The 26,260-nt window shown below is 43.4% G+C and overlaps 1 protein-coding gene across 2 annotated transcripts in view; it reads left to right on the top strand.

The window, feature by feature from the left end:
- Positions 1-26,260, top strand: part of PRMT2 (protein arginine methyltransferase 2) — a 298,198-nt gene that overhangs the window by 15,448 nt on the left and 256,490 nt on the right. For both annotated transcript variants that reach the window (XM_069225499.1, XM_069225500.1), the window contains exon 2: positions 20,383-20,665. In XM_069225499.1, coding sequence (XP_069081600.1) covers positions 20,402-20,665 — 264 coding nt within the window. In that variant the 5' untranslated portion in view covers positions 20,383-20,401. The remainder of the gene's footprint in view (positions 1-20,382; positions 20,666-26,260) is intronic.

The raw sequence follows: 26,260 nt of genomic DNA, 5'->3' as shown, positions 1-26,260 counted from the left end.
CAACCAAGAAAAGAAAAAACAGCCTGGTTCACAGACGAACTAACCACCTCCAAACGCACCTGCCAGAAACTCAAGAAAAAATGGATCCTCGAACGCACACCCGAGAACCTTGTTACCCTCAAGGAAGCCAACCGTAAACACCACCAACTGATCCGACTCGCCAAGCGCTCCCACTTCACAGAACGCCTTAACAACAACGCTCACAACTGCAAGGAACTCTTCAGCATCGTGAAGGAACTCTCCAACCCCAACGTCAACGACATCCCTCCATCCCAGAAACTCTGCGACGATCTCTCCACCTTCTTCTACCAGAAAATCGCAGCCATCCACGACAGCTTCAACACCTCACCTCCGCCAGACCCCACCCCCAACAACTCCTCCCACGCCGACCACATCACCACCTGGACCCAAGTAGACGGCGCCGAAACCCTAAAAACCATGAACTCCATCCACTCAGGATCTCCCTCTGACCCCTGCACACATCACGTTTTCAACAAAGCCGACGTCGCCATCGCCCCCATACTCCGCAAGATCATCAACCTTTCCTTCAACACCGCTACCTTCCCGGACAGCTGGAAGCACGCAGAAATCCAACCTCTCCTCAAGAAACCTAAGGCTGACCTCAACGATCTCAAAAACTTCCGACCAATCTCCCTCCTCCCTTTTCCAGCGAAAGTCATCAAGAAGATCGTCAACACACAGCTCGCCCACTACCTAGAAGACAACTCCATCCTAGACCCCTCCCAATCCGGGTTCAGACGAAACCACAGCACAGAGACTGCACTCCTCGCCGCCACAGATGACATCAGACTACAAATGGACAACGGCGAAACCTCAGCCCTGATCCTCTTAGACCTATCAGCCGCCTTCGATACAGTCTGCCACTGCACCCTACTAACCCGGCATCCAAGACAAAGCCCTCAACTGGATCTCCTCCTTTCTCTCCGGCAGAACCCAGAGGGTCCGACTCTCACCTTTCCACTCCAAAGCCACCAACCTCATCTGCGGCGTCCCCCAAGGCTCCTCACTAAGCCCAACGCTATTCAACGTCTACATGGCCCCCCTCGCACAACTGGCCCGCCAGCACAACCTCAGCATCATCTCCTACGCCGACGACACCCAGCTCGTCCTCTCCCTGACCAAAGATCCTCTCATCGCCAAAGCCAACCTTCACGAGGGACTGAAATCCATCGCCGAATGGATGAGCAACAGCCGCCTAAAACTTAACTCCGACAAGACGGAAGTCATCCTCGGGCGCACCCCATCGGCCTGGAACGACTCGTGGTGGCCCACCGCCCTAGGCCCTCCACCCACCCCAGCCAACCACGCACGAAATCTCGGCTTCATCCTCGACTCCGCCCTCACCATGTCCAAACAGGTCAACGCAGTCTCATCCTCCTGTTTTAACACCCTCCGTATGCTCCGCAGGATCTTCAAGTGGATTCCAACAGGAACCAGAAAGACGGTAACCCAAGCCCTCGTCAGTAGCAGACTCGACTACGGCAACACACTCTACACATGCATCCCAACAAAAGACATCAAACGACTCCAACGCATCCAGAACGCATCCGCCCGCCTGATCCTCGACATACCCCGCCGATGTCACATCTCCCCTCACCTGAGGGACCTCCACTGGCTCCCTGTGGACAGGAGGATCACCTTTAAACTCCTCACCCACGCACACAAGGCTCTACACGACACCGGACCCACCTACCTGAACACCAGACTCAACTTCTACGTTCCCTCACGTCAACTACGCTCTGCCAACCTTGCCCTCGCCATCGTCCCCCGAATCCAGCGCAAGACCTCTGGCGGCAGATCCTTCTCCTACCTCGCCGCCAAGACCTGGAACGCACTCCCGACCTCACTACGCCAGACCCAGGACCTCCTCACCTTCAGGAGACTCCTCAAGACATGGCTCTTCGAACGATAGCAGCACCACCCTTCTCCACCCCACCCCCCCCCCCCCCTAGCGCCTCGAAACCCTAACGGGTACATAGCGCGCTTTATAAATTATTGATTGATTGATTGATTAAGATGAAACATCGATATGACGTTTGGTGTTGATTGAGATTAGATCCTGCTGAATGTTGAAGAGGACTCTGAAGACTAAGATGCATAATCAGTTGGTTCTCTTTTGCCCATTTCGGTCTTTCTGGTTATCGTGATGGTATCATGTTCTTGTTTAGTTTTGCCTAAGAGATTGCATGTGCTCTTGTTGTTTTGCAGGTACTAAAGTTCTCATCAAGGGACTGGGTCAAAATTGCAAGGCGTGAGATAGGAAGGCTTCTCTAGCATAATAGCTTAAGGTGTGCCCTTTGGTTCGGGCAGATATTAGACTGGCACGGCTTGACTGGTATTTTTGGACCTGTCTCTTAAAGAAGCAGCAGTGTCTGGAGGAGGATTCAGTAGTTTATCAAAAGGAGATTTTTAGTTGATGCATTACATGAACTTTGATGGTAGAAAATGTCGGATGGTCTGTTTTTTCTTATAGAATATTATTGTCGCTAGTCAGGCTGTTTGTTTTCTGCTGTAGAGGGAGGACCTGTGGACTTAAGATTTTTTCACTTGTTGACTGCTTTGACGTACATCAGGAGAGGCAGCTATCATTAATACTGACAGATTTGTTTTGATTTTAGGAGCTTTGTCTTTTGCTTGTGTGGAGTCCTCAGTCATCGGCTGGGGTTGGATTACTAATAGCACTGGATGCTTTATATTCTCTCTGCGATATAGGCGGGACTCCAAAGCGTGTGCAGTTGAGTTTTGTGAAAAAGTTGGAGATTCCTACTGTTTGAATCTCTGTTCAGATATGACTTAGTAAGTTATATCAGGGCTTCTTGAGGAGGGCACATTGTTTCGAAATGAAGGGTTGCTTATGGCATATTTGGGCTATGCTATTTTCCCTATTATCAATTTCCTGCTTTTCTAAATTCTGAATAGGTGGATCCCAGCACCTGTTGGCAGCTGCAAGCTTAGAGTGTAGGGGTCTTTTCGCGTGAAATTACTTATGCCTGCCTTATCACAGATTGTGGGAGGCATCTATCCAGGTCCCATGTAGATCTTCTTGTGGTATCCTGTCACTTACCAAGTCTCTGCGTCCTACAGACTGATCATACTGATTTAGTAGTAGTTACAGATTTAGTATTTTAAGCGTCACTTTTCACTTTGGCCCCTAACATATTGTGTAACAAATGCCTTTCCCCTTGTATAGCCCCAGAGTGCTAATGGTTCTACCGACAGATACGATAAATTTAAATTCTTTGGTCTTAACAAAATGTTCTTAATCCTGGGGCTCTGCGTCTATTTAGAACATTAAATGATTGTAGTAGATTCATTTTATGTATGTACACATAAGAAAAACTGTAAAAATGAAAAATATAATCAGTAAATGTGAAGGAATTAGAAAAGGCCAAATACTAAGTTTGTATCCTCTTCTTGATTCATGAGACCAGCGAAAGTGCAGCACGCGTAATTTAGTATATACAGTTGATTGCCTCAAAACAATTAGTGATTGTGAAGTGGAAACGGAGAGCACAGTTTAGGAGCTAAATAAAATCAAACTGATATGGTAGAGTCTAGCATATAACTTCATCTTTCAGAAATGAACCAAATATTGAAAAGTTCCAATCTTCCCTGTGAAATTAAACTTATGTTTGTATATTTTTATGTTTGTGATTTAAATAAAACATTTTGTAATGTGTGTAATGGCTTGGCCTAAACTTATTTCTGTATCTTTTTGTATTATATTGAGGTTGAAATCTTCGAGATTGTTTAGGGCGAGGTTCCATTAGTAATTCAGTGGAGGTCTACAAAAGTCAAACGTTACAGAACCGCTGGTCTAATCAGTAATATTGAACCAGGTGTTCATGGCTTTACTCAAAAACTAAATCTGCCTTCTGTTAAGTTATATATTATCTCCCCTGCGAACTCCGGTGTACCTCCTCTCTCATTTACCTAATATCCAGAGAGCCCTACTCGAGTTTTACATGGCTGCCAAGTGATCAGGATGTTCGTATGAAGGTTTAGGATTGTGGTGCTCCATGTCGCAAAGGGCCAGTGGCAAAGAAGAGAAGGGAACAAATGGGGCATTAGCTCATCTGTTTTATCAAAATAATCCTTCACTCTACCAAATGAGGGCCGGTCTGAATGCAGAGGCAATGCCGAGCTCACCGAGAAAAGGTAAAAAGGAACGAGCGCTTGGCCCCTATAAATAGTGGCAAAATGTCCTGGGGCAAATTTTGAATCCACCTGGCCTTATCATCGGCTGGTGGTTTGGAATCCTTGTTAGGCGTTTGGCACCCTTTTGCCCCTCTCACCCCCCCCCCCCCCAACACTCGAGGGACAGAGGTGTTATTTTCGGGTCTTAGATCTCCGGGGACCTTCATTCCCAGGCCTTGGCACCTCTTAAGACTCCGCCCCCCTCTAACCTTCTTCGGGTGCGGGGCTATGTTCAATCTGCTGATGTGCTCCTTTGGCGTCTAGTGGACCTTCTTAGAGATTCAGTTGGTCCCTGGGTCGTTGTATCTCTTCACACACAGCCCAAAGGCACAGAAGACGAGCAAGCCTTTTGAAAATGTGGCAGGCAGAGCTGTATACAGAAGCCCCTCTCTTCCCAGGCAGCTTGGAACACACAGAAGTGACATATAAGTGAGTTGTGAGTTTTTTGGACCGCTGAAGGAGAGGATGTGCGCGAGTCCATAGTGGCCTTGTGGTTTCTGAGCACTGCTTCTTGGGAAATAAACTGGTTAAGCTTTTAGAAAATTTTCTCTTGTCACTTTTTGTGTGTTGGTTCACTAAAATATGCAATAGTAGGAAAGGTACAAACAAGCCTTGAAACAAGCGGCCATGCACCAAATTTTTTGACCTTTGCTCCCTTTCATCCATTACGTGAGAACAGGTTGAGTACAGGAAATGAGCATCCAAGAACATTCCCCTTGCATGATTTTCATCCATACATGAGTGTTATTCAATTATAGCTTCATGGTTTAATGTAGGCTAATGCCCATGGTTCTCAATATAAAGGCTTTTTGCCTACAATCATGGTTCTTAATTGTCTAAGTATAATACAGGGATGTAAGAGTCCATATATAAATAATGTGATCAAAAACAAAAAAATGATGGGAAATATTTAAATTAATTTCTGCCACTGGTAATTACTCAAGGCCTTATCCCAGTCCATCATTTTTTTGCTCTCTCACTACATGCAGGGACAGCCATATATGCAAATTAGCCTTAACTTTGAGGCAGTAGGGAGCAGCCATCATGAACAGTTCGGCACATCCCTGCTGAATAGGAGCACAAACCACTCCAGACCAGTTTTAGTCTTGTTTGAACTCATCATATATAACTTTAAGTACTTGAATAAACCAGTGTCCTCATTATTTAGCAGTTAGCACTAAATGCAGCCACAGTGCCTTGCACAATTAATATTACTGAAAATCATTATTGTTATATTTGGTTTGCTAGAAATTATGGGGAATAACCTACAGTAAAGAGAGCCTTCTGGTAAATAACTTGTTTTTCCTGTGTGTTTTACACATCAGCCTTTAGCTGAGGTTATACATGTCAAATTGTGACTAGGTGCAACTGCAACTAGCATCTGTTTTGAAATCTAGTGAATCATTAGAATGCCCGTTAATCGGATTATTGCACATTTATAACACTCTACTACATTACCAGCACATCTAAGTAGCAGCTTGGTTTGCCATTTTTTTGGTTAGAAAGATAATTTTGTGGTCTTTGTGGGTTGAAACTGTGAGCTTTGCTTTTTAGTCATTTTCAAAGGGTTAACTTCGTTGATCATACCTTACATTTTCTTTCAAAGTAGGAGGAAGATTTTTCTCACTTTCAATATTTCCTTTGCATAATGGCAATCTTGTGCCCATGCAAAAAATGTTTTTTCCCAATAATGCACTCCGTGTTTCACAGTTTCAAGAACTTCGTAGTAGTGCTGCCTCGGAGCGTGTGCTGCCCCATTTACACAGAAAACAAGAGCATGACTAGCTGCTTCTGATGCTAGGAGTAGTTCCGGGGAGCACTTATCCCACTTATTCACTCAGTGCCCGACATACTTGAGCTCAGTTGACATTCAAACAAATATTTTGAAAAATATTTTTAAAAAAATCAAAATGTATCCTTGCGAATTTATGCCTTTATTTCGAACTTGTAATAGCACCTCACTCAGTTCGTCCGCCCAATGTGTATGCAAATAAGCACTCCATTTTTTAAATTCCCAACTGAAAAATTGTGCAATTTTCATTCAGCGTCCCATCTGTGGTCCTCATTTTCTAGGCAATTATTCTTCAGATTTAAAAGGTGAACTTCATTGTCATACCCCCGTGCATTTCAGACCCAATTGCCCTTCTTCAGGGCGACATCTGTAACCTGAAAACACCTATGTCACCACATATGTATGGCCATGTCAACTTAAGTGAGTTTTTTAAATCACTTGTAGTGTTGGTAAGGTGGAGACAAAAGGTGTAATCTGTAGGGAATGTAGTGTTCTTTGTGAGATGTGGTTACACTTAATGAACGTAGCGAGCTCATTGGTGTAGGCCAACGATGAGTGTGTCTCAATTTATACCTTTATCTGCTACACTGTTTTCAGAATTTATCGTGCCTTCTATTAATAATGTGCTGATTGACGTTTTTCATTATTAACCAGGGGCACTTCACAAAATACTTTTTGCTCTTAATATATGTTGTCAACTAGTATTTACTTGATATTCCACTCATGAAGGTGAAACTAATTATACATTTATACACTGCTTTATGCCACAGTACTGCCATTTCTAATCCTTTTTAATAACCAGTCTTATTCGTATCCAGTTTAATGGGACTCAGGTTAGCCTCAAAAGGATGGAAAGCCGGGCTGTCTTTGCCAGGATCCAGACTCGTGACCTCCAGTTCTCAGTGGACGTTAGATGAGAGAGTTGAATTAACTGAGCCATTCTTCCGGTGTGGGCAACATAACCTTTCTTCTCTTCTGGAAACTGACCTATGGAGGTTCAGGTTATGCACTGATATGAAGCTCTAAACCCACCAACATTCAAGATGTTTTTAAATTTGTTTTTGAGGGAAAAGCTTCGACTACCAAAGCAGACGTTTTTAGTAGTGGTCCCCAACTTTTTCTTTCTTTAAATGGGTTATAGAACCCTGTGATCTTCTTCATCATGATAATTTTTCCTGCTGTTTGTCAGTCTTTACTATACGACTGTGCCCCATACCTGGAGACATCCTCTGAGTTATTTTTTAGGTCTCACTTTGTTGTTTGTGTCAAAGACACACCTAGGTTAGAGAGCTTACATTTTATGCATTTGGCAACGAAAGGTTAGTAACAAAAGAAAACTGGATTTACAACGAGAAAGATTCAGGGTTTTCTAAAAATGTGATTAATGAATGTGGAATTTATTTATATGTTTTAAGAAAGCACTGCAGGGAACATCGCAATGTTGCTTTCGCGCTGTCTGTTGTCCCTGTTGATGCTTTTGCAACATCGAGACGCTACTTGTTCACCTTAACTGACACTACTTAAAAAAATTAATACGAGGAATGCTTTGAAATGCTTTGAAAAGGGCAGCTTTTATTTTGAAGAATGCTTACAAAAGATGCATTTTTTTACATTGGGTTTTCTTGCTTAGAAAATATGCGCTTTCATTTACATTGAGTTTTCCTTACAGTTAATCATTTGCACTCTCTTCTATGCAGTTCAAATCTCGGCAGATCTTCTCTTCACCACTTTAATGTAGGCCACTTCACTATACCATTCTACTTCACCCCACTCCACTCTACTCCACTCCACTGTATACCATACCACTTTATGCCACTCCACCCTAAGCCACTCTACTCCACTGTATACCATACGCTCTACGCCACTTCATTCTGCTCTACATCACTCTTCTCTGTTCTACTGTACGCTAATCCATTCTACTCCGCGCCACTGTACTCCAATCTACTGCATGCCACTCAGCAGCACTCCACTGTACGCCACTCCACTTTAGTTTGCGTGACACCACTCTGTGCCGCGCTATTCTGCATCACTCTACTCCATGCCACGCCATTCTGCATCACTCTACTCCATGCCACGCCATTCCACTCTACAGCACTGTACTACATTCCTCGCTACTCCACTTGGCACCACTCCACTTTACTGTCACTCTATGCCACTCTACTACACACTCCATGCCACTCTGCGGCACTCTAAACTACTCTACTGCACTCACTTCACTTTATGCAATTCCTCTCTATGCCACACCGCTCTGCCACACCACACTATTCTGCCACTCTGTGCCACTTCACTCCGCTCTGCGCCACTTCACTTCACTCTATGCCACTACACGCTATTGTACTTTTCTATGCAACCCTGCTCTATGCCACGCCGCTCTTTGCCATTCCATGCCTTACCGTTCCATGCTGTGCTACTCTGTGCCATTCTTCTAAACTCTACAGCTCTCTACTCCCCACCACTCTACTTCACACGTCTCTACTCTACTTTGCGCAGCACTACTCTACGCTAATATGTTACTGTGCTCTCCACCACTGTACTCTGTGCCATGCCACTCTACTCTATGCTACGCCACTCGACTGCTACTCCAGTCTGCACCATTCTATGCAACTACACTGTATGCCACTACATTCCACTGTACACCTCTCTACAATACACAACTCCACTGTGCGCCACACCACTCTGTCCTACTCCCCTCTGCCCCACTCCATGACACTCTACACATTATGCTCAGCTTTACACCATGCTACTCCATTCCTCTCTACTGCACACCACATAACTCTGCTACTCTATGCCACTGTCCTCTACACCACTGTACTCTGTGCCTCTCTACTCTGGACCATGCTATGCCGCTCTACTCTATGCCACTCCAGTCTGCACCATTTCGTTCCACTATACCCTATGCCACTACATTACACTCCACGCCTCTCTACCGTACATGACTCCGCTTGCTCTTCGCCACTCTGCTCTGTGCCACACCACTCTGTGCTACACCACTCTGTGCTACTCCATGGCACTATGCATTCTGCTCAACTCTACCCTATGCTACTCCATTTCTTTCTCTACTGCACACCACATCACTCGCCCCTCTCTACTCTGCTCCTCTGTACACCACACCTTTCTACTCCACTACACAATCGGGTTGCTGGTTGCAGTATCTCCCCACCCACCCCACACTTTGTCTCGTTTTAGGAGCAACTTTGACTGCTGTGCACTGGGATCCTGCTAACCAGGTCCCCAGTGCCAGTGTTCTTCCCCAAAACAAGACACCTGGCTCTTTAGAACCTCTAAGTCCCTAGTAAATGGTGACACTGGTACCTAGGAAATGGGTACTGAAGGGGGGGCCCTAAAAGCTGCTGCACACTGTGCTACTACAAGGGACTCCGCACCAAAGTTATGCAGGCTGCCATTGCAGCCTGCATGACAAAGTATTCCCAAAAGTGAAAACACAACAGGGCAACACACTTGTGTGCCATGTCCCCTAAACGCTGCTTGTAGTATTTGTAAGTCACCCGTACAGCAGGCCTTTCAGCCCTAAGGCAGGGTGCATTATGTTACAAGTGAGGACATATATGCATGAGCGAATATGCCTCTGCTGTTTCTTTGTTGATTCTTAGACATAGTAAGTGTTCAGAGAAGTGATTTTAAACACATGTGCAGGACTCTGGTCAATACAGGTTCCGTAGCAACATGATGGCTTCTCTGAAAATAGGAATGTTTGGTATCAACCATCTCGTATTAATGAACCTTCACTGATTCCAGTAATGGATTTATTAATACATGCACCCAGAGGACACCTTAGAGGTACCCCCTGAAAACCTACCAATTGCTGGTGAGCTCACTGACCCCCATTCCCCCACCTCCCTCCGAGGCCCTTCTGGCACCTGGACAGGTGGGAAAAGTAGCTATGCAGGAGGCATGATGCCCCTCCAGGCTGGACACACCTATAGGGCTACCAGCCTGAAGTGCACACAACCTTGATCATGTGTATGGTGGAAATTAGGACTCTGGAAAGGGGGATGACCTCTCCTCACAGGAAGTGCTTATCTAGGTGGTGTAGTGACCCCAAAGGTAGGTAGCCCATTGGCTGCTGCCTTTCACTTCCCTTTACACCCCCTAAATTGAGATTTTAAAGGACCCCCCCTGATACAGGAAAACAGATCCTCGCTGGACATGAGTGAGTGGACAAGAAGCTTGCTGAACCCGAGAACCGAGGAGCATGACTGACTTGGCACCAACCCTGCCAGCCTTCCTGCTGCATCTGGCTCTCGAGGAGCTACTAACCAATCTTGCCGCTGCATCTTCTAAGAAACTGGGGAGAGCTGCCAGTGCTTCATAAATCACCAAGAAGAACTCCTTTATAGTAGGGGAGCTGCTCCCCTGCATGTGCAGGCACCCAAGAAAGAACTGCAAGGACCTAAGCCTGAGCCAAAACGAAGTGGGCCAACCATGCCAGGGTGGTTCCCAGGACCTCCAGCGAAGAAGCCCGCCCTGTGCTTGCCCCCTGTGGAGTTCATGATGGCTTCTGCAGCCTGTTTCTACAGACCCCCCTGCAACCATGACAGTCCTGACACCTCAGGGCACCTCTGCAACCGTCTGCCCCAAACTGAGAAGAGAACCAAGAGTGTCTCCATGTCTCCCAACCTCATGAGACCTGAACACAACAGTTGGATTGGTCGGACTGGACCCCCCAGTCCACACCTGCAGACTTTTTCAGCAGGCTCCCCTGCAACCATGAGAAACTACTGCACCAGACCTGATGCAAGAAAATGGCACCAATTCACCTGTGCCCCACAGCCTGAGAAGAAGTGGACGCAGTGTCCCCACGTGCCTGAGGACCTCAAGGGTCAAACCCCACTGTGGGTTCCCCTGGACTGATCTTCCAGTCCCAACTTGCAGCAGCTTCCCGACCAGACCGTTTTCCCACAGAGGTGAATGGAACACCTAATGCCGTAACACACCTTTTCACCCCAATGCCCCCGAGCCTTCCGAGGGTGACCAGTTGATGTGGCCTTGGAGCCTGCCCATACTAGCCTTAAGTCCTGGATAGCAGTCCCGTAAGTCGCTGTGAAGTGTCCGAATAGAGTACATGTTTTTCCCTCATAGGGTAAATTACCGCACCCAAAAGTGTCATTTTTGGAAACTCTTTAAAAAAAAAAAAAAATATATATGACTCAAAGTACTCACCTGATCCCGATGATCTTGGTATCAAAGTTTATATAAAAGTATGTGTTATTTTTATAAATTGGTGTTGGATTTCTTTGAGTGTGTGGCTCACTTATTGTATGTGTGTGTACTTTTACATGCTTAGCCCTACCCTCTCTGATATGCCTAACTGCTTGACCACAATACAGCATTTGGGGTATTATTTGTGCCTCTGTGATACCTTTGGGGTTTGCTTGAACTCTACATGGTGCACCTCTTTTTGGTCCACCATATAAAGAGCCACAATACTCCACTCTACACCACTTTATGCCACTCTGCTGAATGCCAAACTGTGCCACACCACTCATTCCATGCTATACTCTCCACTTTGTGCCATTCCATTCTGTAGCGCTGCATGCCACTCCGCTGTATGCCTCTCCATGCTGCTTTACGCTATGCCTCTATGTACGCCACTCCACTCTACTCTGTGACATTCTACGCCACTCTACTCTGCACCATTCTATGCCGCTCTACTCTACGCCACTTTACAGTATGTCACACTTTTTCACTCTAGGCTACACAACTCCACTCCATTCTGCACCACTCCACTTTACTCTACACCATGCCACTAACTTTTAGGCATGCTGAACACCAGCCGCACAGCTGTACTACTGGCTAAAAGACATTAGCAAAGCCAGTAGCTCTCACATAGTTGAGGCCTATAGGCTTTGTCAGTGTTTTTCTTTTGTGCCCTTCCATTTTGAAGAACACATAGGCACCCTCCTATTGAAGTAGGCACCTTGTTGAGCCTTAAATGGGTTAAGGCAAGTCTTAATAATTTTAGTTTTTCATTCTGAATGGGGGATTTTCGCCTTTTCGGGATGCATTTAAATTGGCTTCCTATTGCAGCATAGTACATGGGATGGCTCTGCATGGCAAGAGCTTTTATCTTAAAGTGTGAACTTTAACTGACACTTTGTAGAGTGCCTGTGGTGGCTCAGGCTTTGGCAGCATGGGACATAAGGATGGCAAGATCATACCCTGCTCCTCACTCACAGCCTTCCCGCAGCTGGATGTATCTCAATGTAATGCATATATATATATATATATATAAACACACACCATCTCTACACACACACACACTCTTTCTTTCTTTCTCTTTCTTTCTTTCTTTCTTTCTTTCTTTCTTTCTTTCTTTCTTTCTTTCTTTCTTTCTTTCTTTCTTTCTTTCTTTCTTTCTTTCTTTCTTTCTTTCTTTCTTTCTTTCTTTCTTTCTTTCTTTCTTTCTTTCTTTCTTTCTTTCTTTCTCCCATGCATTTTTCCATAGTTATTTTGACACCAAATTTGGCAGAAAGGTAGCTCTTGGTCCAGACAGCAAACGTTTTGTTATTTGTTTAAAATCTTAGTAGTTTTTGAGAAATTAAAGAAAATCCAAATTTGCTCTTGTGCTTGTTTCAATGCAGCCCCTGGGTGGGCCAGGTCCCGGGCATTTAAATTTTGAATGCGGGGGGGGGGGGAGGCCAGAAGACCAGAGAGACCCACCTCCCCAGGGCTTTAACTATAATTAAGGGGGAGGGCACACCCCCAAACCCCCCGCAGTGCTGGATGCCACCACCTCTCTGAGATTTTAAACGAAATGGATGCAGCTATCATCTCTTCCCCTTCCCCCATAAAAAGACCTGAGGACCATCACCTCCCCGGGACTTTAAAGTAAATGGATGCAAGGGGGCCACCTGACCCCACTGCAGCCCTGGGGATCAGTACCTCACCAGGGCTACTTCACGTTGGAGGGGGGCCGTGGGGCTCCCATCGTGGAACTAGTGATGGCCCTGGGGACCTCAGGGCCAGTTCCTGCTGTGTCCTGTGGTGCCCGTCCCCTGGACATAACTGTTTGCTTTGACTTGGAGGGAGCTTTGACAGCTCATGCCAAGTAGGAGGAACCACTCTTGTTCCAGCATGTGAGAGTTGTCAGGCAGCTCTCACTTTCTGGAAGCGGAGATTTACTCTGTTTCTCTGCCTGCAGAGAGGCAGGCAGTAAAAAAACAGAGGAAACCTTTGCTCTCACAGAGAGGAAGCAGCATCTTTAGCAGCTCCCCGTCTGTGACGGCAATGCTGGCTCCCGCAGGAGGCGGGAAGCCAGGTGGGACCACAGGGGCCTTCAGGCTTCCCCAGCCATTACAACTGGGTGCCCTTGGGAGCACCCAGATGACGTGGCTAAGGAATGGGGTCCCTGGGACTGATATCGGCGTGGGGGAAGGGGGTCATGCAGCCACCTTGTCCCCCCCCCCAAAAAAAATATGAAGGCCACGTGACCATCCCCCTCCCCAGAAAATAAATACATAAACACTAGGACAGGGGGGGGGGTCCCTGGGGCTGAATTCGGCAAGGGAAGGGGGTGGAGGATTGTGCAGCCCCATCCTCCCCACCCCCCCAAAAAAATATATATTATAGAAGGCTGGGCCCCTGGGGCCAAAATAGGCCAGGAGAGGGGGGGCCATGTTGTCCTGCGGCCAACTTCTGCTGCTGAGCATGGGGTTGGGTGATTAGTGGGGTGTCTCTGCCCCTATATACAGGAAACAACTTTCTTGTAGGAGTATGGGTACAGTCAGTCCAGAACATATGTGAAACATATGTCAGACTCTCATAATTGGCAGCTGGGATCTTCTCTGTGAGACTCCTGAGCGTACAGTTGATACAGCTCCATTTTGACTTCTTGATTTCAGTGATGACTGGTGTATTGCCCGTTTTCTTACTAGCCTTTAAAACAATACAACCGTTTACCTCCTCGATTAGAAGAGCCTGTTTGATTCCCTCAAGTTATAAGATCCTTCACCAGTAAACAAATGCCTTCATGGGCACCCCCGAGTTTACCTTTTAAATCCCTTCCAGTGTTTCAAGCGTACCGCGTTTTTTGGCTCAAGACTTGAGGACGGCTCTCCTCTTGATCAGTCACATGTCATGGCGTAGAGTAGTTGCAGAGGAAAGGACTAGGTTGGTCCCCCAGTTTCCATAGAAGCAAAGCATTCCTAGTGACCTCCCTGGGGATCAGGTGCACACCTTCACACCATGTTTCAAGATCCATTAATGTCCAGAGTTTTACAGGAAGAAAGGTTTTTTTCTCCATTTCCATCATTGGCTACAGAAAACAAACAATGCCTGGGTCCTCTAAAGTGGCGGTGATGATGAAGGTTATACTCCACAGCAGCTTTCATCAAGAGCTTCTCTGCTCCAGTTGACATCCTAGGAATTTCAGTAAGTGGCAGAAAAGCTCCTTTTTGGTGCACTTGATCTGGTCCTGTTTCCATGAAAAAGGAAAGTGCTACTAATTGCACTATTTCTTTGTCAGGGAAAAGGGAGTAGGGCTTCACCTATCTCTGACGTATGCATAACTCAAAACAATTTCGTATTCATCCTAAATTATCCCAAACACTGATACCATTCAAAATGATTAAATTCATAGACACTGGACTGGTCTGGACTCCATCCCGGCAAGGACATCTCTCTTCCAAACAAGCATTGGCATAGCCAATAGGTCTTGCCTTTGGGACCTCACAGCATTTATCCATGCAGCACACAAGGCACACATGAATAAAAATAGAGATCACACCGACCAAAAATGAAAATAAAGTGCACTCACCAGTTGCTCTTAAAAAGTCCATGGGGTATTTTTAGCAGGGGTGAGTAGGGGACTCTGAAACGTGAGAAAAAGAGGGTGAGGAGTTGAGGCCGAGGTTTGGGAGAGTACAATAAGAGGCTGTGATAACAGGGTCATTATTTGGAGGTGAACTGTTTGTTTTAGCGCTGGGGTTGGAGGCTGGGCAAAGGCAGTGATCGGCTTGATATGTTGCAGTCAGATAAACAAAGGGAGCCACCTGGCTCCAGTCTCTCTGCTATGTGCTGCTGAGTGGGCCTCCTCGGTGTGGCTGACCTACGCTGTGATTTGCATATGAAAAGAGAGATTAAGCTGAACCAAAAGAAAACTAAAGTCACTCAGCAGTCGTTTTTAAACACAGCATGTAGTGGAACGAAAACAAAAGTATTGATTCAGCCAAAAATGGGAACCCGTTCATTAACATTGTGAGGCGTTTCATGGAAGGACAATGATGCATGTTACTCGGGCGCTAACGGATACGGGGCCCATGTTTATTTTTTATATTAAGCACAGACTCTCCTTTTAAAAGAGTTGGGAGATGCAGAGCATGAAACAGTCTTTCACAAAGTTGTATCTTTGACATAACTCATAACTGTGTTGAAGATGTGGCGTAACATCCAGACCTGCCGACTTTGGACCTTGGTTCGAGTCTTGGAAACACCAATACCCATGCCTGGAAAAAAACAAGTGCTTTATAAAACAAATAAAATAAAATAACCCAGTACAGAAATGATATTGGTAGGAAGAAACACCCTTAAGTCCATGCAAATCAATTATCAACAGTTAAGCTCCTCCAAGGAAGAGATGCCCAAAGTTTCTTTGCTGCTATTCTACAAAATGAGGCAAACCCAAATAACCCTTGGACGCAGCCACCTCTTATCTCTCAGAGAGATAATTGGTGGCTGTGTGTGAATGCAGACAGAGAAATTAGATCAAAGCGATATTAAAGGAAGGTATATGGCGCCTGTGGCTCTGCACTAAGTCAAGAAGCGAGACTAATTAGATTATTTATTTGGCTCAAAATGTTGAAATTCACAAAAACGATCAGACGTTTTCTGCTAATGACTAGGAGACTTTTATGAAAATTAATGTCTAAAACCTTGAAAAATAGGTGCTACCGACATAAATAATTTTTCAGTCCTGAAGATGACCCGCTAATGATATGTTGTCTTTACATAGGGTCGAAACGTTGACTATCAAATCTGGATTAAATATATAAGGTGACTTCAAGACACCTGGAGTAAAGGGGTCTACTTAAGGTTCACTGTTTTCCTATGCTTTTTAACCACATTTTGTAAATATTGTATATAACTCTCAATTATCACACTAATCGCTTTCACTGCGCCGTTATTTTAGGAGCACCTATGGTTGAAAATGTTTTTTATAATTGAAGAAATATTTGTTTTGGATAACAGAAATAAAAATGTAATTTGAACTGATTTAATGATGTTATATCTGGTTCTAAATAGCTTTTGATAAAATGTAAAAGTGCTGTGGAAGTCTAGGCATATACTCCCCCCCCACCCCCCTGTGACCAGTTTTGCATTTATTATATAACGTTTCTTTGCAGTGCACATATTAGTCATGTATTGCAGCCCTCGAATGAGGGAAGGTCTGCACGCACAGTTATTAGGAGTACACCCGTAGAAACAATGTATCAAATAGGGGGGGAGGCACATCTTTGTGCTGTTTTACATGCCCTTCCGTAATATACCTTGCACTCGTAAAACAGCCAGTCAACATGAAAGTAAACAGAAGCACTCATAAAACTATAGTTATGCGAGACGGTATTCAGAGCGTTAACTTCAGACAAATAACAGAAGCTAAATAAAAACGTAGTGTGCTAAAACTAAAACATGGTGGGTAGCGAAAGGATCCATGTAGCAGGGGCAGTCTCAAGGGTGGGTACAAAACAACCAAAAGGTGAGACAAATGTAAGTATTCACCAACTAAACCAAAGGAATTTCAAAAGGCAGACAAAACAATCAGTTAAAAGCAGTGGGTGTGTTGAAAGCCCACAGAGGCAATACAGCATGCCTCGAAGACAGCGCATGCGCACTGCCTAGGCTTAAACTAAAAAGGATACGGACCATTAGCAAGACTGGGTTACCTTTTTAAACATTGAGACCATGATAACATGTTGTTCCAGATGCTCTGTGACTGCTTGCCACCTGCACAGGGATGGTATTACATGCCAAACACCACGTTGTTCCCTTGCAGCATTTTCTATCAGAATATTGGAAGTAGCTATGAGATGACCTGCCAAACATTTTAGTACATTCTTCCCTTGTTCTCACCTTGTGATGGAGGGCATATGTTCTCAGCCTTTCAGTGAGATATCCTTTTCACAAACTTACTGTTTCAACCAGCTCGTCAGAGTATGGGTGTGGGGTGCTTCTCAGTAAACGTTCAATTAGTGCCTTTTTGGTAAGTCCTATTTGTAATACATAAATGTCTTGGAAAATAAAGCAATCTTAAATAGCCATGACACCTTCCTACCAGGGGTCATATCACAGTAGGGATGGTTCATATAGAAACCCCACAGGAACTAATGGATATCTGCTGTCGGCAGCTTTGCTGGCTGGCTGTGACAGAGGACTTTAAAGTGTGACAGCCCTGCTTCCTTTACAAATCAAGGTCTCTGCTCCGAGGGCTTGCAAGTCTTCGTGACTTCCAGGACTGGGTACAAAAATATAGTCCTTAGCTGCTGTTACTGGAACTAGCAAAGACCAACAACCCCCTCTCTCTCTCTCTCTCTCTCTCTCTCTCTCTCTCTCTCATACTTGGTAAATTATCATGTCCTTTTCATGTCACAAAGTGCAACCGGGGCTGCAAATGAACATCGGCAAGACCTGCTTCACAGTTGTTGTTGCCTACTGGAAAAGACCTGGAGGTCCTTCATCATGACCAAATAGGGTTCCAAGCCACATATAACTGCCAAATCCATTTTTCCCTCTTATGTCTCTTGGGAACTGGATCTGGTTCAGGACAGGGTGATGCCCCTGTTTGAGATCAGCTTCCTTCTTTTAAGTCGTCTTCTTGGTAGCCATCTCATCAGCATGGTGAGCTACATGCAATTTGCTCATCAGAACCGTTACTTTTTTTGTGCTTAGGGAGAGGATGGTTCTCATGTTTCATTATTCCTTCATCGCAAGATCACTGTTGGAGTACCAGTTAAACACAGAGATTTTTCTTCCAAAACATTTCCTCATCCCTTTACAGTCCCAGCTTTGAAAACTGCACAGTCAAGAAATAATCTGCACCTTATGCTTCTATTTGAAGCAAATCACAGAGCTGCGTTCTTTGGACCATCTATCCTTAACCTTTTAATTCAATGATGCTAGACAAGCAGTTTCTAAGGTCACCTTTAACAGACCAATAATGTCCTTTTTCCCCAGTTGTTTGTTACACTTTACATAGGGCCCAACCTCTGTCCCATGTCCATACACGCTCTACGAGGGCTGTACTAGCACTGCTGGCATTCTCTAAGCATATACTTGTCAAATGTATTCCAGTTGGTTAGTGAACGTCCACCCACCACTGTTGTATATGCTCATGTTGTACATACGTGTGACATTCAGTGTTTGGGCCAAAAAACTGAAGGTTTTTATTTTCAAAGTTTTTGTTAGACTTCAGACATGACTGGAATGCCATACCTAGATCAACCTGAAGTCCAAAATGCACTGGGATACAGATTTCACCTTATATGACATTTGGCCACCATTAAGTTTCAGTCCAGTTGTCTAGAAGACAACCCCCCTCCCGCCCACACCCAGAGAGCTTTCAAAGAAGAATATGAAGGGAAAGGAGCCATGTTGGAAGGAGGGAACTATTTTCGGAGCTATCTACAATGATTGATACAGATGAGAATTACCCTAGTTATTACCCATCTGAAATACTGAAAAGACCTGGTCCAATTTGGATTGCACTGATGGTGCCCCACAATGTGAACATGGCAGTGGCTTACACATAGTGATGCTCAATTATATGAACAAGGCTGTGGCATGATATGAAAGGGGCTTTGGCGTGTAAAAGGGCATAATAAGAAGTTGAAACTGAAAGCCATATTGACTAGGCTATGGGGTAAATACAAATATCTGCAAGGTTAGCCTCAAAATCTTCCCAATCCGAAGAGTGATCTCCGGTGCATACTGCCACTTAAAGAAGTCCATTGTCAAGTATACCTTGTATCCACGGCTCATCTTCAAGCTGATACTCCACCAAAAGAAATTGCTCTGAGCAAAAAGCACCTCCAATAAAAAGCTGACCTTTGACTCTAGACTTGGAATAGACTACCAGGTACAGAGTCAGACACATTGGCAAAACAGGAAGAAGCAGAAGCGTAATCAACATTGACCAAAAACCGCTCGGAATTCAACAGCTCTTCCTCTTTTCAACCTATTGTCCAGTTCTCGGCTCGACCTGACCCGATGAGGAGGATGATGGCTGCAACCATTTACGAGATAAGGTGCTTTTAATAACGGTACTGCATTCCTGCCTCTTTAGGGCATGATTTCCTGATAGAACAACTGCAGATAACATTGTTTTACAGAATGCACAACCTATTGCATTTGCAATTGAAATGCCCGTGCCAATAGTCTCTTACAGCCCGCACCTAAATCAAATTCTATACATAACAAGCTGACTTGTATTTTTCTGAGGAAACTACCCCTTACTGGAATCTTTAAGGCAACAGTGTATTCGCCTTTTCGCATATTAAGAATACAGTAGACTGTAAAGATTAACGTTTGATGTTGAGTAGGGCAGGTAGTGTTAAAGACGTTACAAAACTTGTTTTTTTCGCCACACCAATTCCCACTTTGAAGTGAAATTAATAATAAGCAAACTGTACATCAAGTGAATCCACAAAAGAAGACGCTGCAAACAGAAAATGTGTAGCTGTCAGACTGCAGCTTGGTTCTGTCTTAGATGCATACTCAGTCATTTTACTTGCTCAGAGCAGTGAATGGCTACATTTTAAAATCCATTACATAACTCTTTTCAGGGGAAACGTTTATTTTAGCCAAAACCTTTATCCCAGTGCATTGTGCTATCACTGTAATATCAGGATCGGCAATTTTAATCATATGTGCATTGGAAGTATATTGGAATCATGAGACTTTTTGCAGTTTTCTGAGCCCAGCACCAAATGGTAAAGTAGGCACATTAAGTGAATATGCAACAGAAACAAACTCTAAACCATTGGTTAGAGGCTATTAACATTTTTCTGTGTTTTTTTGTTGAGGATTAAAGAATAAACTTAGGCAAAATAAAACACTCGAAGTCACATGTAAACCTTACAAAATTCGCTTGAGAGTCTGGATTAGGCATACATATTAAAAAGGCATAGTGGGGGGAGTGTGAGTTTCTTGTGCTGTACTTAACCCAAATAAATAGTTTGCAAACCCCACTGTAGTTTGTATTGTGAAAGAAAATTGTAAATCAGTGGACAATGTACTCTACCAAACCTGAAAGAATAGGAAGGACAGCTTGCCAGAAAGTGGCAGAGCAAGCATGTTATCTTAAAATGATTGGGATAGCCTAACTGGCTACTTTTCCTGGTTCTTATTTGTTTAAACAGAAGGGAAGAGAAACGGGTGATGGACCCCGAAAATAGAGAAGCTGGTGCAGAGATGAAAGGCAGCATGCTGCAAGGAGGGGATGGCAATGAGCGAGGGGATTATGTGCTGCAGGAAGGTGGGACACTGATGCACGATGGTGTCCCCCAAGACACTGGTCTACAGTCAGACTGCACTGTTTTGGAAGATGGCATGTCACAGGAAATGGAAGACAGGTACTTTGAACATGAGCATCCTCAAGAATATGTGGCACTATGCGAGTATACAGCAACAGATGAGACACAGGTAAGAACCTGGGAAGATAATGTGACGAACTCTGCAAAGACCACCTTCCTAAGCAATCTGTTTTGACAATTAATTTTAAGAATAAGACTAAATCAGCTTATCTCTTCAGTGTAAATGTATAAAGGCTTGTGGGGCTAATCAACCAAAAACGAAACCCAAATGTATATACAGAAGTACTGCATCATAACAGAAAGATACAAGATAGTTACAATCATTGACTGTTTGTGGCATCTATATGTTTCACATTTGGAGGCATTGGACACCAACTAAAGTTAAACAAGCATTTAGCTGTAGTTCCTGTTAAGTGTAAGCCCTTTGAAAATATTTTTCTCACAGTATCCTTTTAGGGGTGCTTTCATCTATTTCTACATACATGAAAACAATGATTTTCCTGTTAATATTGTATTGTACAAGGTAATTGTATTACATGTACTTGCCGTTATGCCTTCAAAAGATGGATTTCATCTGTTCCCTGAAAACAAATATCCAACAAGGCAACTTATCCATAACCGTTGAGAATACTAATACTGAAACTTGGAACATTTCTCCCAATAATCACATTTAAAATAAGAACCAACCCCTCAACTTGTTGGGTCATGCTTTAATTGTGATTACAACATTGGAATGTTGAGAGCTCCATTGAAGATAATGGGGTTGCTCTGGGCTTATAATGGCTGGTATAAGCCTGGAGCGCCAACATTCCGATGTTTTGTCTTTCTGTTTCTCCCTTTTTAATTTAGAACGTTCTACCCTCAGTGGGTGGAATGCCCTTATAGCCTTATTGCCCTTCTGTCACAGGGTATGCTGGTTTTTAAAGACCCTTCCCTCGCTTCAGGCCTAGTGGCTCAGGCCTGTAACTCAAGTTCAGGGCTTTTAACAGCCAGTATAGCCCTTGGCAGCAGCCTATAAGGTTATGTTGCATTCTGTCACAACAAAGGTCCAATTTAACTATTGGATTAGTTTAACTGTAAAAGGGAAGTTGTATGAGAAAATAATTCAGGGGACACAGGGAGACAGTTCACACTGGCGTTTGTTATGCTCACTCCTTGGCTGTGGTCTCCAACCTTTTCTGTAATGAGAGGTGCTTCTGGTCAGTGAAAAGCGTCATGAGCTACTAAAGACCAAGGAACTTGCACATTTTTCTGAGAGGACCACCCCAGCTTCATTGACTTTAAGCTTAATTTATTCTGAGCCCATATTTTGGTTTGAACAAAATACTTAAAGTTCCCTAAAAATACTGATAGGAATGACTTTGGATTTGTGTTGTCACCACACTTCAAGACCTTTCAATTAATAGCTGTCACTTAAATAATCATTGTAACGCAGCGCAGTTAACAAACGTAGAATGAAATCAATCTTACCTTCAGTGTGGAGCTGTGTGATGTCCTGTAATACTGTATATTCTGGAAGGCCAATTCCAAAGAAGTCATTATACTAGTCACAGTGCGTGGCAATCAGCCTGTGCAAAGCTCTGCTGAATCACAAAGGCAGATGGATTCAAAGAGGTATTACTCTTCTATTGCAGATTTGACAAAATCACTATGTTTTCCAATGTCCAGATAAGCTGAACTTCAGCTTTGTTTTATGCAACTATTTTGGAAAATACTGAACTTGGCCTCTACTCAGCATTCTTTGAAAGGTTACGCTTTGACTTTAAGGTTTTTATGGCACCAGTCATGTTGGCAATTATATTCTTGTTGCTCCCTTTACATTTTTTGGAGTGCCAGTAAACCAGGCCTGCAGTATGCATTGCATTGTTCTCGATCAACTAATAAAAAGAACTTTGAAAGATGCTGAAGAATCTTCTCTATAGCTATCTTTTATTCTTGATCAAAATAAACCAGGCCTCCAGTAAACATAGCTTGTTCTTATCTTGTGCTGCAAATACAAATTTGAAAGAAGCTGAAGGTTCTTCTCTCTAGCTACTTTTTCTTGGTGCCTGAAACCCAGGCCTGCGGTACACTTTGCTTTGTTTGTGTTTAACTAATAAAAAAAAAAACTTGAAAGATGCTGAACATTCTTCGCTATATCGATCTTTTTTTAATCTCAATAAACCAGGTCTCCAGTAAACACTGATGTTTTTGTTCTGCAGCAAATACAAATTTGGACAGGTGCTTAAGATTCTTCTCTCCAGCTTTTTTTTCTTCTTGCTTTTAGTAAAACAGGCCTGCAGTATACATTCCTTTGTTTTTGTTCAACTAATAAAAAAAACTTTGTAAGATGCTGAAGATTCTTCTCAGCAGCAACTGTTTTCTTGGTGATAGTGAAGAAACAGATACCTGGTTTGGGGATTTCAACAGTAACTGTCACTGAATATGTATTCATTGCAATTGCATACAAACCACTTCAGTGAGAGACTGGACACTGCTGGGTGTCCCCCAATTCCATGTAATCTGAGGTATAGCTTGGGATGGCAACTTTAATGGAGTCATTCAAATGTTTGTCAGTCAGACGTTTGTGAAATTTTGTTTACAAAGTTCATGTCGTAGAATGCTGATTCACAAAGAGAAGTAGAGCGGAACGGAAACACGTTTCAGTGGAGCTCTGTGGATGTTCTTATACTTTTCAGCATCCTCAAGACTCCATGAATTGTCAGATTGAAAGCAAGGCAATTAAATCTTTTTGAAGTGTGACAGTCTCCATTTCCATGGTGGCAGGGTCATGGTTAAGAAGAACACTAATTTGAAGTGAACAACACACAGGGCACAAGTTGCTCAAAATCTCTACATCTGTCACTGAAAGCTTGACTAAGCCTCATCAGAAGGCTGCTTTATTTTTCTGTGCCCAGGAGCTCAGCCTGAGCTTTGTTTTCTGAAAGGACGTGGAGCACAGAGGGAAAGTGCTGCATCTTTCGTTTCTGTACATGCTGTATGAAACGGTTAAGTTTTTATTTTATTTTTTTCACAGAACTAATCATGTTGGTGATTGTCTTGTTTTTTCTTTTAATTCACTGTTCAATACATTACATTTTTCTGTCAAATCTGTTGAAAATGCAAAATCGAGCAACCACTCAGTTTTTGATAACTGTGCGGTATCTTCATTTCTGACCCCATGAAAGCTTTGACTTCTAGCAATAGGAAAATGAATCTTCGCAGTATTTTTCCCCTGGTAAGCCATCGGATCTGAGTATGCAGTAAAAGGTTACCATACTCGGCTGATAGTTCTTCAGGGGATAATTTGAAGGATTGGTGCTGCTTGGCCTTTGCACAAATTGAATTCATAATTTTAACAACCAGGGTCATCACATGATCAAACCTCATTTCTTTGGCACATATTGCCTGTTGATGTATAATACAATGGTACTTAAATAACAGAGCGAAATCTGGATCTGCTTTAAAATTGGCACTGAAACCAGAATGATGCCCTATTTTTGTGGGTGTGCCGTCAGTTGTTATTGCCGCTAACTTTTTCAATGGTCCATTTTATTTTAAAGAATAATTCTTCACCTCATTGTGGATGTCAGCTCCTCTGGCTGTGGTTTTCAGAGGCAGTACATTTCAAAATTTCTCTTTATCAGTAAAATCTTCAAAAACCTTTCAAACAAACATTGCCAACTGGGCAATATCACTTGCATCTACTGATTAATCACACCGAATAGAAAATATTTGCATGTCTTTAAATCCAGCTGTAACTACTCTATCATGTTGGCAGATAACGCAGACACCCTTCTTGCCGTAGTACTGGACCCTAACTACAGATCTGAAATGGCAGACACAATTTCAGGGCTATTTTTGAAATCTTTGTATAAGGACTCTACCATTAGAAGCATTGCTTCCTTGACAGTGGCTCCATCTCAAAATGTTGCTTTGTGCATGATCAAGTGATTAGTAACTTTGAAGGATGCGTTAGTTGCTGCAGTGGCTTATCTTGTTGGTTTTGTAAAAAAAAAAAAAAAAGGTTTCAGTCTGCAATGCAGATTTCAGTTTGTTTTGTGACCTCAGGATGCTTCCTTTAGGGAACTTCTCAAAATGTATGTGCTTTGTTAAAAAATGCCTCTCAACATTGCCCTTTTTTCCCCACTGCAACTCTTGCGCCACATATTAAACATGCACAATTGTCTGATTTTTGTAAATAAAAATTCATTCTCCCACTCTTGATGGAAGTAGTATGTCTTTCTCTTTGGCCCTGTGTAGGGACCTGGTTCTTCTATGATTATAGTTATTAAGACTGTTAGCAAGAGTAGAATTATGATGAAGTCAACATCCAGCCCATAAGAGTCAAGAGTACCATGTGGACATGGTGTTGTATTGCAGGCCATTTGTGATTAGGAGCATGCTGGTAAATTAAACGGCACCATTGGTAAGTGAGATAACTAACTCACCTTAGCTGTGTTTAATTATGAGTGGACTGGATGACTGCTTTTCACAAATTACCTGAAGTTTGATTCCGTATGACAAAACATAGTTTTTGGGTTCTGTGGAGTTTAGCCGACCTCTGTAAATAGGAAGAGGACTAAAATTTGTACCACACAAAGAACCTAATTCACAAAGGTGAAAGTTTTGCAGTTTATTTCTATCGGGTAAGCCTACATTTGTAGCAAACTGACTTTTTTGAATTGGAACAAACTTTCAAAACTATTCCAGATGATAATATTCCATGACAGCTGCAGATTTTGTGACCTAACCCTGTCACCTCCAGCTTATGGCAACTGGGATCAACCACATTTCAAACCAGTATCATCCTCCTAAAGAATATTCATTCTCCATTTCCTTGGGATCACCCTCTTGAATGCCTGACTTAAACTGGGTTTTTGAGGGAAGAAGTTCACACGTAGGAAAGACAAGTATAAATTCAGAAAAATCATTAAAAGACTTGCATGCTATTTTTTGTTGTTTCTTAACATGAAACCAGCAATTACAAGAAGATGTCCTAGACCTAAAATCCAACTGAGTTTTAAACCAAACATTACTTCATTGGGTGAGATGTGACCTATGGCATATGCATGCTCCATATGGCACACAGCTGACTGAGGCAAAGAATAATGTTATCTGATTATCCCATTATTCTTAGGACTGACAATGTCTTTGTGTGAGGATGACCAGTAATTTTTTGATTGGTACTGTTGCAAAGAGCCAGGCCATTGAGCACTGCTGCTGTAAACTGCCCCGGTGCTCTGCTCATGTCTACTCTTCTTCAGTACGCCACTGGTCGCAACTCACCCAATGAAGCACTAAAGGTGGCCAAGCCATTTCTAGGGAAGAGATACAGAGTGGGTGAACTGTACAGCATGAAACCAGAAAACCTGGGATCAATCTTCAACAAACTGTGTGATTCTGACCTCGGTAGTAACCAGCTTAAGCTGCAGCAGACTACTACAATCACCAGAAATGCCTATGGGATCTGTATAGCTGTTCAAAGCTGTCAGCAGACTGAAAATCATAAACTGTATATCTGTCTCACACTTCATCATCCACCACACTGCCACGTGCTGTGTCCCGTAACATGATAAAGTTTATTTATGTTATCAGATAAACGCACCTTGTTGTTCATCAGTCAAGGCATGGAAACACTTCCCATACAGGATTACAAACCAAAGTAAACACTTCCAACCACACGCACCCTACATGGCAAAGTATGTAAGTGCTTAAGGGCCAC

Source organism: Pleurodeles waltl, chromosome 3_1, assembly GCF_031143425.1.
Source record: "Pleurodeles waltl isolate 20211129_DDA chromosome 3_1, aPleWal1.hap1.20221129, whole genome shotgun sequence".
Classification (NCBI taxonomy): Eukaryota; Metazoa; Chordata; class Amphibia; order Caudata; family Salamandridae; genus Pleurodeles; species Pleurodeles waltl.
The sequence above is the reverse complement of the archived record's forward strand: the minus strand, read 5'-3'. Positions and strand labels throughout refer to the sequence as shown.